We start from the raw sequence: 14,347 nt of genomic DNA on the forward strand, positions 1-14,347 counted from the left end.
TATATATATATATATATATATATATATATATATATATATATATATATATATATATATATAAACATACACACGTTAGGTTAGCCTCTGTGTTTTTTCCTGACTTAACATATATTCCACTCTACCCCGTTATTGAGCACTGAATGTGATTCCGATGTAAATCGATTTTTTTCAGCACCTCTAGAATTCAGTATTTAATTCATGTTTATTTGAAGATATACTGGTGTGAAATATTTAATTGTTTTGATTTCAAATGGGCACCGTCACTTTAAGGGTCTTTGGGCTGATTGCTGGAGCGATGCCAAGTGTGGACAATGTGGCTTGTTCAGTATAACAGAGAAAGTGTCACAGTGTATATTGTTGAGTTGTGTCTTTTGCCTCTGTTGGACGTGGAACATGGAATATTTTGTGCGGGATTGATTGCCACGTTTAAAGGAAATAAGGATTTTTGTGTAATTTTTGTCCTCTGTTGAAATCATTTTTATTGGAGAAACCCTACATATAAACATGGGAATGCCAAACTGTACAATACCCACTAATAGGCACTAAAGTCTCTTCCTTCTCAATACGGCAGTAAATTGGCAGCCCGTTTCATATAAACATGTCTCTCAACTGGGAATCGGTTCTCATCGTTCACTTAAAAAAGCCGTTCAAAAGACATGGCGACTTATAAGGCTTACTATTAAATAAAAAAATAAGATAAAATAAGACAGATTGGTTAGAAATTGGCACATGAAGCAAAAGCTACAGAGGTCATGGAGTGTGTTTGTAATGTGTTGCAGGCGTGATTGCCTACTCCGTCGGCATCGCCTGGGCGGCCCAGGATGAGTTGGAGTACATCGCCACCGACCCCGACAAGGAGCACTCCTTCTTTGTGGACGAGTTTGACAACCTCTACAAATTTGTGTCCAAGATCACCCAAAACATCTGCCGCGAGTTCAACTCCCAGCCCAGAAACTGAGCGGCAGGTGGTATTACGGAACACTGACTGGAAGTCTACTCTTTCTGTCGGCACACGTGCCACAGAGGCCGCCGCCCCGCTTGTGTTTGTACAAGGAGGGATGTTCATTTACGTGATGATTCCCACAGAAATGATCTTAAAGAATCAGTGTTTGCTCCTAAAAAAATCTAGCAGCGGTGCTGATGAGAAAGAGACTGGACCTCAGTAATGTTTATGTGCTTGTAGTTCTCTTTTGAGTATCCTCTTTTTTTTCTAGATTTGTTTTATTGTATTTTTATTTGTATATTTTTTTAATTGTATTGTATTTTTTTTTACTTTATTTGTATTAATCCTAATCCTTTTAACGCATGACATTTTATACCACTCTCTACCCAGCCTTTTATGAACAGTCCGAATGGTTTCTTCCAAATCAAAACAATAATTCAGGTTGCCAGATCCTCCGAGCTTCATCCTATTATGGCAATAACATAATTATAACATGATTGCGCTATTTATCCACTATAAAAAGAAGTCGATTTTTAAACGTTTAAATGGACTTTGCTCAGACTTAAAGGAATATTAAAGGAAAATCTTTTTTGGGCAAGCTCTAGCTGAAAATAAAATGATGAATAAGCTTGTCGTCATGACGGCAACAAGCAGCGTCGAGCACACAACAGTAGTCTGACTGCACACATAACAGGCAAGTAAACACACAACACTACCGTTAAATGTTTGCACTAAACAAACCACTAAGGATTAATGACAAACACGCACAAAAAAAAAAAATCAAACCGCTTATAACAAAATGCCCCAAGACATTCTGGGTACTCAAGTGGCAATTCTTGATCTGCCAGAGCACAAGAAGACGTAGCAGGAGGAATCACTGTTGCAAACTTAGCGTGCATTCTGTCACCCTAGTTGACACCCAGCAATGTTAATATTTGGTTACATGTCCCTTGGCAAGTTTCACTGCAATAAGGCACTTTTGGTAGCCATCCACAAGCTTCTGGTTGAATTTTTGACCACTCCTCTTGACAAAATTGGTGCAGTTCACCTAAATTTGTTGGTTTTCTGACATGGACTTGTTTCTTCAGCATTGTCCACACGTTTAAGTCAGGACTTTGGGAAGGCCAGTCTAGCCTGATTTAGCCATACCTTTACCTCTTTTAACACCCAACTGCGCCCAACACCCAACCTCCGGGCTGATGATTTTAGGTTGTCCTGAAGAATTTGGAGGTAATCCTCCTTTTTCATTGTCCCATTTACTCTCTGTAAAGTACCAGTTCCATTGGCAGCAAAACAGGCCCAGAGCATAATACTACCACCACCATGCTTGACGGTAGGAGTGGTGTTCCTGGGATTAAAGGCTTTACCTTTTCTCCTCCAAAAATATTGCTGGGTATTGTAGCCAAACAGCTCAATTTTTGTTTCATCTGACCACAGAACTCTCCTCCAGAAGGTCTTATCTTGAAGGTCTTATCTTTCTCCATGTGATGTCAAGTCCATGTCAGAAAACCAACAAATTTAGCTGAACTGCACCAATTTTGTCAAGAGGAGTGGTCAAAAATTCAACCAGAAGCTTGCCAGAAGCTTGTGGATGGATACCAAAAGCGCCTTATTGCAGTGAAACTTGCCAAGGGACATGTAACCAAATATTGCTGTATGTATACTTTTGACCCAGCAGATTTGGTCACATTTTCAGTAGACCCATAATAAATTCATAAAAGAACCAAACTTCATGAATGTTTTTTGTGACCAACAAGTATGTGCTCCAATCACTCTATCACAAAAAAAATAAGAGTTGTAGAAATTATATTGGAAACTCAAGACAGCCATGACATTATGTTCTTTACAAGTGTATGTAAACTTTTGACCATGACTGTGTGTATATATATATATATATATATATATATATATATATATATATATATATATATATATTCCGATTACTGTCCATGATTAGCCAAAGCCAAGCAACTTTTCTGGGATGTGGTGCCTGCAGAAAGAAATGTTGACATTACGCACACGTGGCACCGCTTCAGTTATGCTACTTTTATATCAAGCTCTGTAAAGAAGTCGGCACGTCCTCCCAAACGTCTCCACATGTCAAAGGGACGACGGTTCTTCTATTGCTGTGTCGGCATTCACCAAAGCTCATGCATTTCCTTAACATTGCAGAGTATTTATGATTTCCTCCAAGTTATATCACACCTGTACATATTTATTTCAGAACTTTTGCTAACAGTGATCTTTTTTTGATGAAAATAAAGACAACGTGACTGAGCTGTGTGAGTGTGTGCGCCTTAAAAAAAAAAAAAAGAATGACATCATTGTTGATAGTTTACAGCAGGTTTTATTTTGAACATCGCTTTGATTTACAAACCAGTGACTGAGAAAATGGCTCGTTTGATGCTGCACTCTTCATCAACTTGATTGGTCTCCTCACACTTTACAGTAGGGTTAGAACTTGCAGGAAATGTGTTAGATGCGGTTTGAAAAGAGTCCTAAAGTACTGCACTAAGTTCCTGCTAAACACTAGACTACTGTCACTGTGTGGACATGACACATCACGTTGTAATCAAGCATGTCCACACAGGTGGGCGGGGGACTACAAACAGTACAAGCCATTCAATTGGAACGAGAGCAAACTGGCCCAAAATTAGTTCTTCCTAAAATATCCAACTTGTTCATTGTAATAGTATAACCAAAAGTGGTTGACTTTAGACACAAATATTTGTACATTGATCTTACTTAAGTGTACAAGAATCTACCAAACAGACAATATAGTGTATCTGCTCTGCGGCACTCCACCAGCTTTGCCTTGAAACGCACAGAACTGATTTTCCAAAGACATTTATCAAAAAGGAGCACTCAAACTCACACTGCACAGTTAATTTTAAGACTGAATATATATTTTGTTTATTATAAGCATTTGTCATTTAACACCCCGATGTTAAGATCAGCAATATTGTGGATTGGTTTCTCTGCCGTCCCCCTCGAAACAAGCTTGTTAAAATAACACCACCGAGGCCTTTTTAAAGCAAAGGCACATTTGTCAACAAGTGTTTTAAAAAGGAAAACAAAGGCAGACCAGCAAGCAGAGTCAGTCAGGGAAGTGCAGGAGAAAACAGCCTAAGGGGGGAAGGCCTGAGGGGTGTGGGCTGAAGTTGGGGAGCAGAAGCCCGGCTTGAAACCTTGTTTTTTGCACTCCACACGCCTTCTTTCGCGCTTGTCCTGAGTCTCCTGGCTGTGGAGGTGAAGTCTGTAGTTGCTGCAGGGCGCCGTGAGCGCTCACACCCAGGCCTGCCTGGATGCTCGACGGGGGGGCAGGAGGAGGACAGTTCTCCTGGGGTCTGGCCTCCCGGCGCCACCTTCACCCGGTCGGCCCCGCCCTGTTTGCAGCTACATAGTCTGACAGGAAACCAGAGGGCGGTGTGGGGTGGAATTGGACCCGTGCCTGGAGGTCTTTTCCCCTCCTGGGCCTCCATTGGTCCCTGATCGCGGGAGGCTGAGTCGGGGGAGGGGGCTACGGGGAGAGACGCCGCGCTGCGTCATACGAACACCTTGGCGAGAGCGTCCGCCCCGGCGCTGGCGATGTAGCATTTCGAGGGATGAAAAGCCACATCGTGAATGGACTCCTCAAACTTCTTTCTGTGAGCCGTGAACTCCTGAATGCAGGTTTTACTCTCCAGGTTCCACAGGCGGATGGAGCAGTCGTGACCTGCAAAGTAGACAACGTGAGCGTCTCAGGGAACAAAACACTTACCTTTTTCATTTCATCATTTACACCTCTTTTATTCTGCTATTGTACAGACCCATTTTTAATGTTCGTCATGGCTAAAAAGCGGCTAATTACATGTCTCCATACACAGTGTGGAGCAGCTTCCTTAAAGGCCTACTGAAACCCACTCCACACTTAGTCTGATAGTTTATATATCAATAATGAAATCTTAACATTGCAACACATGCCAATACGGCCGGGTTAGCTTACTAAAGTGCAATTTTAAATTTTGTGCGAAATATCCTGCTGAAAACGTCTCGGTATGATGACATCAGCGCGTGACGTCACGCATTGTAGAGGACATTTTGGGACACCATGGTGGCCAGCTATTAAGTCGTCTGTTTTCATCGCAAAATTCCACAGTATTCTGGACATCTGTGTTGGTGAATCTTTTGCAATTTGTTCAATGAACAATGGAGACAGCAAAGAAGAAAGCTGTAGGTGGGAAGCGGTGTATTGCGGCCGACTGCAGCAACACAAACACAGCCGGTGTTTCATTGTTTACATTCCCGGAAGATGACAGTCAAGCTTTACCATTGGCCTGTGGCGAACTGGGACAACAGAGACTCTTACCAGGAGGACTTTGAGTTGGATACGCAGACGCGGTACCGTGAGTACGCATGCAGCTGCGGCTTCCAAACATTTGATCACTTGCCCGTACGTGCGTGCCGCTATGTGCATGTCACGTACGTAACTTTGGGGACTTTGGGGAAATATTTGTGCTGTATGAACTTTGGGGAGGTGAACGGTACTTTGGGCTGTGGGATTGAGTGTGTTGTGCAGGTGTTTGAGTTGTATTGGCGGGTTATATGGACGGGAGGGGGGAGGTGTTTGTTATGCGGGATTAATTTGTGGCATATTAAATATAAGCCTGATTGTGTTGTGGCTAATAGAGTATATATATGTCTTGTGTTTATTTACTGTTTTAGTCATTCCCAGCTGAATATCAGGTCCCACCCGCCTCTCACAGCATCTTCCCTATCTGAATCGCTCCTACTGCCCTCTAGTCCTTCACTCTCACCTTCCTCATCCACAAATCTTTCATCCTCGCTCAAATTAATTGGGAAATCGTCACTTTCTCGGTCCGAATCGCTCTCGCTGCTGGTGGCCATGATTGTAAACAATGTGCAGATGTGAGGAGCTCCACAACCTGTGACGTCACGCTACTCGTCTGCTACTTCCGGTACAGGCAAGGCGTTTTTATCAGCGACCAAAAGTTGCGAACTTTATCGTCGATGTTCTCTACTAAATCCTTTCAGCAAAAATATGGCAATATCGCGAAATGATCAAGTATGACACATAGAATGGACCTCCTATCCCCGTTTAAATAAGAAAATCGCATTTCAGTAGGCCTTTAACCTCTAAAGCAGACCTGGGCAAATTAAGGCCCGTGGGCCACATGCGGCCCGTTGAGCTTTTCATTCTGGACATTCCCAAATCATTGTTTTAGATCTATAAGATGGAAACTGTAGCTGCCATTATGATCTACAGTGATGTTTTCAAATGACCGTAAGTCTTGAACTATGCAAAGTATTCCAATGGTTGGAATCTGCGCTTTTGCATGATATACTAAGTTACTATGGTAATCTAATTAGTTACTATGGTAATCTAATTAGTTACTATGGTAATCTAAGTCACAGCAGCTCAGACCAGGCACCAAGCAGTGTTTGTGGGGAGCGTTTCCACAGAGTGTTTCCAGAGCGTCCAGCCTGAAATGTGGGTTTCAGGGACAGACACGTAAGGAGATTTTTACAACAAAGTTCTAAAACTTAGTGACATATCAGATATATCAGATTGTAGGTGGGTTTTCTTTTTACCCTTCGCGTTCATATTTTGCTGTGTTTGTGGTATTTTTGTTGCGTTTCGCTTGATTGCAAAATATGTCGATCGAGAAGGGGTGTGACATTCATATGTTGTCAATATTCAGTGTTTTATCGTTCATAGTTAATATTGTAAATCCCACTTTTTTTTTTTCCATGTACATTCTGGGTGTCTCATTCAGTAAAAATACTTAAAATTCCATTCCTTTTTTTAAGGCGGTTTGTTAGAACGTTTTTAGCATTCAATCAGACATTATTGTGAGGTTTTCTATTAGTGTTCCTAAAAATAGATATACCGGCCCCCAGACACATTTTTTTCTCAAAATTAGGCCCCCCGAGTCAAAATAATTGCCCAGGCCTGCTTTAAAGGCTTAGTGGCCACATGCGTGGACAGCACCTTTAAACTCTTATTTCCAAAATTGCGTACACTACTGAACTGGGGTCTTATGGCGACATATAGACACTTATACTGCCATCTGGTGGTGTCAGAAGAGTATAACATACAATGGAATTTGGAGAAAAATAAGCGTAAAAATAAAAATTTGCATGTCACTACACATGAAGTACACGTTTGTTACTTATGGACTAAGTACATCATATAAAAAGATGATTTTTTGTTTTTATTCTAATTAGGGTCCAATAAGCCCAAATAACAAAGAGAAATAAAAAAAATCATGTAAACAAACAGCTTGGGCCTGAAGAGGTTAAGCTAATAACAGTCACCTCAACTGCGGTAAATAAACTACATTTCTAAGTATCTTAGTTATCATTATCAAGTAGCCTTATCACTGGAGGACTAGGCTGAACATGTTACACCCCGAAAGCGCAAGCCAGGCATGCTAATTGCTAAGCTAACCGCTAAACTAGTTTTAAACACCAAGAAATAGGTGCTTGGTGAAGTTTAAGAAGTGTACATAAGCAGCTATTAACGGGAAATGAACAAATAGATTAATAAGAGTCCAGAGAGAAAATAAACAACAACTTTTGGGGTATCAGCGTTGTCACGGTCAGTACATGACATGTAAAAGAAGGGTGGATCAATCCATAAATTAGTGGTGTCGCTACCAAGGATACCAGTATATGATTGATACTAAAGTGATGAAGTCCACATTCTTATTTTTGTTCATGTTTACAAAGTCGGAGTATAAGACACAAGAGGGTAGAAATTACAGGATTTAAAAGAGTAGTAGATAGAAAAGCTATCGGCTTTGTTTTTGCTCAAACAATTGTATGTAATCAAATCAAATAAAGACAAGTTTAAAAATGGTGTTAATACTGTTCAACTGTCAGTAGCACGCATCATAAATAAATGGAAACATTTACAGTTCCAACATGTGATTGATATCGGTATTGATGTTGATATCTGCCAATCTCGGTATCGGAATCTGCAGCATAAAAGCTTGATGGGAACATCCCTACTGGCATATACACTGCATACTGTGTTGGAACCCTCACTTCCCACAGGTGTCACAGCCAAGGATCAATAAATAATTATGAAATGTTGCTCCTTCTTCTAACTGCAAATACAAAGTACAAACCCCGTTTCCATATGAGTTGGGAAATTGTGTTAGATGTAAATATAAACGGAATACAAAGATTTGCAAATCATTTTCAACCCATATTCAGTTGAACATGCTACAAAGACAACATATTTGATGTTCAAACTGATAAACATTTTTTTTTTTTTGCAAATAATCATTAACTTTAGAATTTGATGCCAGCAACACGTGACAAAGAAGTTGGGAAAGGTGGAAATAAATACTGATAAAGTTGAGGAATGCTCATCAAACACTTATTTGGAACATCCCACAGGTGTGCAGGCTAATTGGGAACAGGTGGGTGCCATGATTGGGTATACAAACAGCTTCCCAAAAAATGCTCAGTCTTTCACAAGAAAGGATGGGGCGAGGTACACCTCTTTGTCCACAACTGCGTGAACAAATAGTCAAACAGTTTAAGAACAACGTTTCTCAAAGTGCAATTGCAAGAAATTTAGGGATTTCAACATCTACGGTCCATAATATCATCAAAAGGTTCAGAGAATCTGGAGAAATCACTCCACGTAAGCGGCATGGCCGGAAACCAACATTGAATGACCGTGACCTTCGATCCCTCAGACGGCACTGTATCAAAAACCGACATCAATCTCTAAAGGATATCACCACATGGGCTCAGGAACACTTCAGAAAACCACTGTAACTAAATACAGTTTGTCGCTACATCTGTAAGTGCAATTTAAAGCTCTACTATGCAAAGCAAAAGCCATTTATCAACAACATCCAGCGTAAAATACGACAGCTGTTGAACGACTGAAGCTCTACATAAAACAAGACTGGGAAAGAATTCCACTTTCAAAGCTTCAACAATTAGTTTCCTCAGTTCCCAATCGTTTATTGAGTGTTGTTAAAAGAAAAGGTGATGTAACACAGTGGTGAACATGCCCTTTCCCAACTACTTTGGCACGTGTTGCAGCCATGAAATTCTAAGTTAATTATTATTTGCAAAAAAAATAAATAAAGTTTATGAGTTTGAACATCAAATATCTTTTCTTTGTAGTGCATTCAATTGAATAAGGGTTGAAAACGATTTGCAAATCATTGTATTCCGTTTATATTTACATCTAACACAATTTCCCAACTCATATGGAAACGGGGTTTGTAAAACGACATTCCATACATTAGCTGCTTTTCTTTTTTTATCCCAGCATTTTTATTTGATCTATAATCTGGCATTTTGTTATACATATTTTGTACTTACCTGAATAAAACTTTTTTTTTTTTTGTCAAATAAAAAAAGACAAGTTATATTGTCAGAATCAGAATGAGAATCAGATGTTTTACTCCAACTTGACTTGCTAGACTGAGCTCTCTTTGTCCAATGTAAGAAACTAAGATATTCGCTGTCAAGAGATTCATACATGCAAACCAGCAGGTAGTGTTGAGTGCTCCAAGTCAGAGCTTTTAGTCGTGTCATTCACACACTGGAACGTATTTCAGAGCTTTTCCTTCATGTCACTCACACTCCAAAATGTATTTCAGAGCTTTTCGTCATGTCGCTCGCACACCAGAACTTCTCAGAGCTTTTCTTTATGTCACTTGTACACCAGAACTTATTCCAGAGCTTTTTTTCATGTCACTCACACGCCAGAATTTATCTCAGAGCTTTCCGTCATGTCGCTCACACACCAGAGCTTATCTCAGAGCTTTTCTTTATGTCACTTACACGCCAGAACGTATTTCAGAGCTTTTGGTCATGACGCTCACGCGCCAGAACTTATCTCAGAGCTTTCCGTCGTGTCGCTCACACACCAGAACTTATTTTACAACTTTTCATTATGTCACTCACACGCCAGAATGTATTTCAGAGCTTTCCGTCATGTCGCTCACACACCAGAACTTATCTCAGAGCTTTTCTTAATGTCACTCGCACACCAGAAGTTATCTCAGAGCTTTTCTTCATGTCACTCACACAACAAAAACACTTCAGAGCTTTTCTCTGTCACTCACACCAGTACTTGTTTCACTAATCTTTTTTTTGTCATTATATTCCCACTCTCGACAAAAAGGGTCATGTTGTACTCAGTGGTCATTACGGCTTTGCAGTAATTCCACATTATTTACAATATTTTAACACGGCATAATTATTTGTTTAACTTGTGGAAAAACTGATGCAAATAAATGTAGTATTATGCCTTTACAAATATAGGATTATGTGCACGGCATAAAACTAAAGACTGTTTGTCCTCTTTTGCCCTTCTTGTGTGGTTAAATGAAAGTTTTGAGTGTGTGTGTTACCAGAGTGAGAATACTTCTGTTAACCACAGGTTAAGACACTTACTGCCCGACATGAGATAGAGTCCATTTGGGTCCACAGCTAAGCTGGTGACTGCATCCAGGTGGGCCACCATGGAGTGGATGAGTTTGCCAGTGTTATTGTCAAAGAACTTGATGTGTCGGTCCTCCTGTGCGGTGATGGTGACGGGGAGTGTGGGATGGCTGAGGATCTTGTTGATGTGACTGGGAGGACCTAGTTGACAGCAGAAATCTTTATTAGCCAAAGAACAAACAACTGATGTAGAAACTAACAACTAGGGATGATTTATGAAAAAATCCTGACACGGTTTGGAGTGTGTGTGTATATATTTTTCCTTTGTGTTACTAATCAGAGCAAAGCGTGTATGTGTAGTTTTAAATATATGCGTGTGCATTCTGAGGCCAAGTAGAGCAATGTGATTTCTGCAGACACAATCACGTTATTGCCCAATAAAAACGGACTTTACTGTCAAACACGGAATATCACGGAAATTGACATACATGTGACTGAAATGCTGTCATTTTAAGGAAAAGGAACAGTTGTCTTGGGAAATCACGTGTCCAGGACCACTCATTCGTCTCAGAAATGGTCAACCATCTTCTCCACAAAGTCTACAGAACAATCTCCAAGCAATGCTAGCCAAGACAACTCATACGCCCACGACACATCGCATCTGCTAGTGTTGTTGTGGACCACACCACCAATAAATCTCAATGTACAGACAGGACGGCAGCCCTAAAGAACAGCAGCACACTTCCAGCCTTCGCGACTACAGTTCTGTGTGCAACATTCGGTCTGACTGCGCTAAAATAAAAGTTTCCAAATAAAATACTTTGCAAAAGCATTTTGTACATTAGACTAGGTTCACACTGCAGGGTCAGATGTCCAATTCAGATTTTTGGGGTCAAATCCAATCTTTTTAGAGGCCGTTGACATTGCAAAAAATAGAGGTGATTTTTAATGTGAATGCAATCTGACCTACATGCGAACATGACGTCAAGACGTCGAACGCACTGCAATGTTTACGGAAGTAAACATGGCTTCCACGGTCTCAATACTGGCACATTTGTGGCAATTTCAATGATTTTGTGCACTCAAACTCATCATTTTCTGACCCAAATTATAGCGCGTAGAAGATTAAGAAGAATGAGGACAAGTATTTTGGATCTCGCAGTTTTACGGGATATTTTGCTTCGATGTCTGCTTGAAGAGTGCTTCTGTGGGCGAGCAGTAGGAGACAGGAATGATATAACTTTCACGTAAGTTCCTAAAACATTGTTTTCACCTGTTTTATGCTCCATCAACTATATATTTTATAAGCGTCCATTTTGACAAATAATTATGACGCTTATCGCTTTTTGATGACATTTGGGTTGGATAAATGCGACCTAAGCGTAGCAGTGTGCACATTAAAGAGGAACTGCACCTTTTTGGGAATTTTGTGTATTGTTCACAATCTATATGAAAGACATGACGACGGATGTATTTTATTATTTTTTTCAAGGGTAAACCAACAAGTAACTAGTAAATAAATGCGATCAAAAGTCGCCTACAACGGAACCTATGGGAGCCGCTCTATTCTGCCTATAAAGCCCTTAAAAATATCCAAACACCTCCATTAAGGTTTTATATCCATGATGTAAGTATATGTACTGCAGTAATGGGCACATTTATAACATTTAATACTTAAGTATTTTGATCATTTTAAGCAAACGCATCACAACGTTTGCTTTTTTTTTTTTTTTTTTTTTTTTTTTACAACAACATCACTGAATAGTACTCAGTGCATGATAAAATATTACTTACTGTACAATGTCTGCTGTCATTAGGATGATGACTGCTACAATGTTCATATATTCCCATTTAAATGAAGAATGACTAATAATCCTCGCAAAGAAAAGGGGGGTGGTACCAAGCGTCTTTGTGTCGTCCTCGCCATTTCCGGGTCTAAATTGTCTGTCAAAGTGTACCAACTTGTCGGAATATGTCTTTGTCCTACTACTATCCGAGTGAGCGCCATTATTTATGATCCAGAAGAACGTTTGATGAGCAAAGAAGCAAGTAAGGAGCTGATCAGTCGATCATTGCAATATAGCCACACAAGCTTGTGATCACGGCGCCGCTACAAATACTTTGTCTGCGTTAGCGCTTATAATAACAATATCACTAATACTTGGGTAATATTGAAGTGATGAAATGTAAATGGAGTATTATTGGCGCTTTTTGGATGGCTTTTTATTGGGTTTTATGGGCGGAATAGAGGACCTCCCATTGGCTCCGCTGTAAACTGGCTTTTATTTATGAGATAGAATGCATTAAAAAAAATAAAAATCCGTGAACGATAGGCAAAATTCCCAAAAAATGCAGTTCCCCTTTCAGGACGCATCACATATACATCTTATTGATATTCATATACAAAAGAGGCCTGGGTCAGATATGAAAAATTCGTAATTTCACTGTTCACACGGACATGAAAACATCCGATACAGGACACATAAAAAATCGGTATGAACAAGACCTATATCACTCAATTTTACAAGTGATTACGCTTTGACTTAAAATACTGCTCAAAACTGTATGTATCAGACCTGGACTGATATATTTAAAGATTTTACATAGGCTTCATTTATCAAAGCTGAAAGTGTCAAAAATGCGCCCTGCTGTAAACCCACTTTATGAGCCTTGTGGACAGGCACCGGCCTCACTGGCACATATGTTCTGAACTTGTGTAAGGATTGCCAACTACTGGATAAAAATGTTTCAAAGTTTGTCTAAGATTTTCCAGAAACATATGAAACCTGATCCAGTTATTGCTTTGTTTGAGGTTGGGTCAGCTGCTGTGGAGCTCTCTTTATCAAACAACCAGACGAATGTGATATGTGTTGTGACGCTGTTAGCAAGAAGAATAATTTTGATTAACTGGAAACAAAAACATCCTCTAGTTTACCAAGCTTTAATGAATGATGTGACGAAGCATTTGTAGTTAGAAAAGATCAAATTTACATTAAGAGGAAAAATTTATGTTTCAGTCAATATGGCAGCCATTTATAGATTACTATAACAAACGTAATCCCTTAAATGTACAATAATTTGGTAAAACCCAGAGCTATTGACATCCTCCAAGTGGTATTATTATTATCATTAATTTAAAAGTTTGTATTTTTTTATTTATTTTTCCTTTGGAATGGTATGTATCTGCTTTTACTTGTGTTTTTTTATGTTTTGTCTTTATTTAGTTATTTACTATCATTTAGCATTTTGTGTTGTTTTGATGTATTTGGAGAAGAAAAAGCCCCAATAAAAAGAAGTAAAAAAAACATATATATACTGCTCAAAATTGGTAAAATATGTATTGATCAACATCCCTAATTATGGTACATAAAAGTTAAACAGCAAAACGATCAATTAAAAAGTCTTACCAGTTTTTAGAAGGAAATGTCACCAACACTTCACCAGAAAGTAAAGCAATACATTTTAAGCCTACTGAGACCTCAGATTCTGTTACAACCTACCTTGCTCTCCATTGGACTCCAGACTGAGGACCTGCTGGCGGGTCTCCATGTTGAACAGACCGATCTCGCCGCTAGTGAAGGACGTGACCAGGTGAGCTGGTTCACTGCACACCAGATCCACAGATGAGGGAACTCCCAGCTCTAAAGTGAACACAAAAACTCATTGGTCACTCAAAAGCACTTGGCCACTGTGGATTACTCATCATTGTGGATGACCCAAAATTCAAACGGTTACTTTTATTTTCATTGAACACTGCGAGGGCGGGAGAAGTGCTGTTGGCGTCCCACAGTCTCACAGTACCGTCAGCTGAGCAGGACAGGAGGCGCTGGTGTGCGCTGCTGTACACCAAGCCCCAAACAGAATCTGTGTGTCCACACAGCTCCCCACGCAGCACTGATGAATCTGTCACACATCAAAAACTCTATTAATCTACTTGCTTCTGAGGTAAAAAAAAAAAGAAAAGATTTTACCACAAAATTGGTG

General features: G+C 39.8%; 2 protein-coding genes across 9 annotated transcripts in view; one reads left to right on the plus strand and one right to left on the minus strand.

Moving 5' to 3' along the window:
* vit (vitrin) overlaps positions 1-3,211 on the plus strand; it is a 103,847-nt gene extending 100,636 nt beyond the window's left edge. For all 7 annotated transcript variants that reach the window (XM_061960534.2, XM_061960517.2, XM_061960543.2 and 4 more), the window contains one exon: positions 780-3,211. In XM_061960534.2, coding sequence (XP_061816518.1) covers positions 780-958 — 179 coding nt within the window. In that variant the 3' untranslated portion in view covers positions 959-3,211. The remainder of the gene's footprint in view (positions 1-779) is intronic.
* Positions 3,212-3,267: 56 nt separating this feature from the next.
* strn (striatin, calmodulin binding protein) overlaps positions 3,268-14,347 on the minus strand; it is a 67,113-nt gene continuing 56,033 nt past the window's right edge. For both annotated transcript variants that reach the window (XM_061960573.2, XM_061960564.1), the window contains 4 exons: positions 14,099-14,266; positions 13,864-14,004; positions 10,376-10,564; positions 3,268-4,658 (listed from right to left, as the gene is read on the minus strand). In XM_061960573.2, coding sequence (XP_061816557.1) covers positions 4,489-4,658; positions 10,376-10,564; positions 13,864-14,004; positions 14,099-14,266 — 668 coding nt within the window. In that variant the 3' untranslated portion in view covers positions 3,268-4,488. The remainder of the gene's footprint in view (positions 4,659-10,375; positions 10,565-13,863; positions 14,005-14,098; positions 14,267-14,347) is intronic.

The sequence above is a fragment of the Nerophis lumbriciformis genome, linkage group LG02 (assembly GCF_033978685.3).
Source record: "Nerophis lumbriciformis linkage group LG02, RoL_Nlum_v2.1, whole genome shotgun sequence".
Classification (NCBI taxonomy): domain Eukaryota; kingdom Metazoa; phylum Chordata; class Actinopteri; order Syngnathiformes; family Syngnathidae; genus Nerophis; species Nerophis lumbriciformis.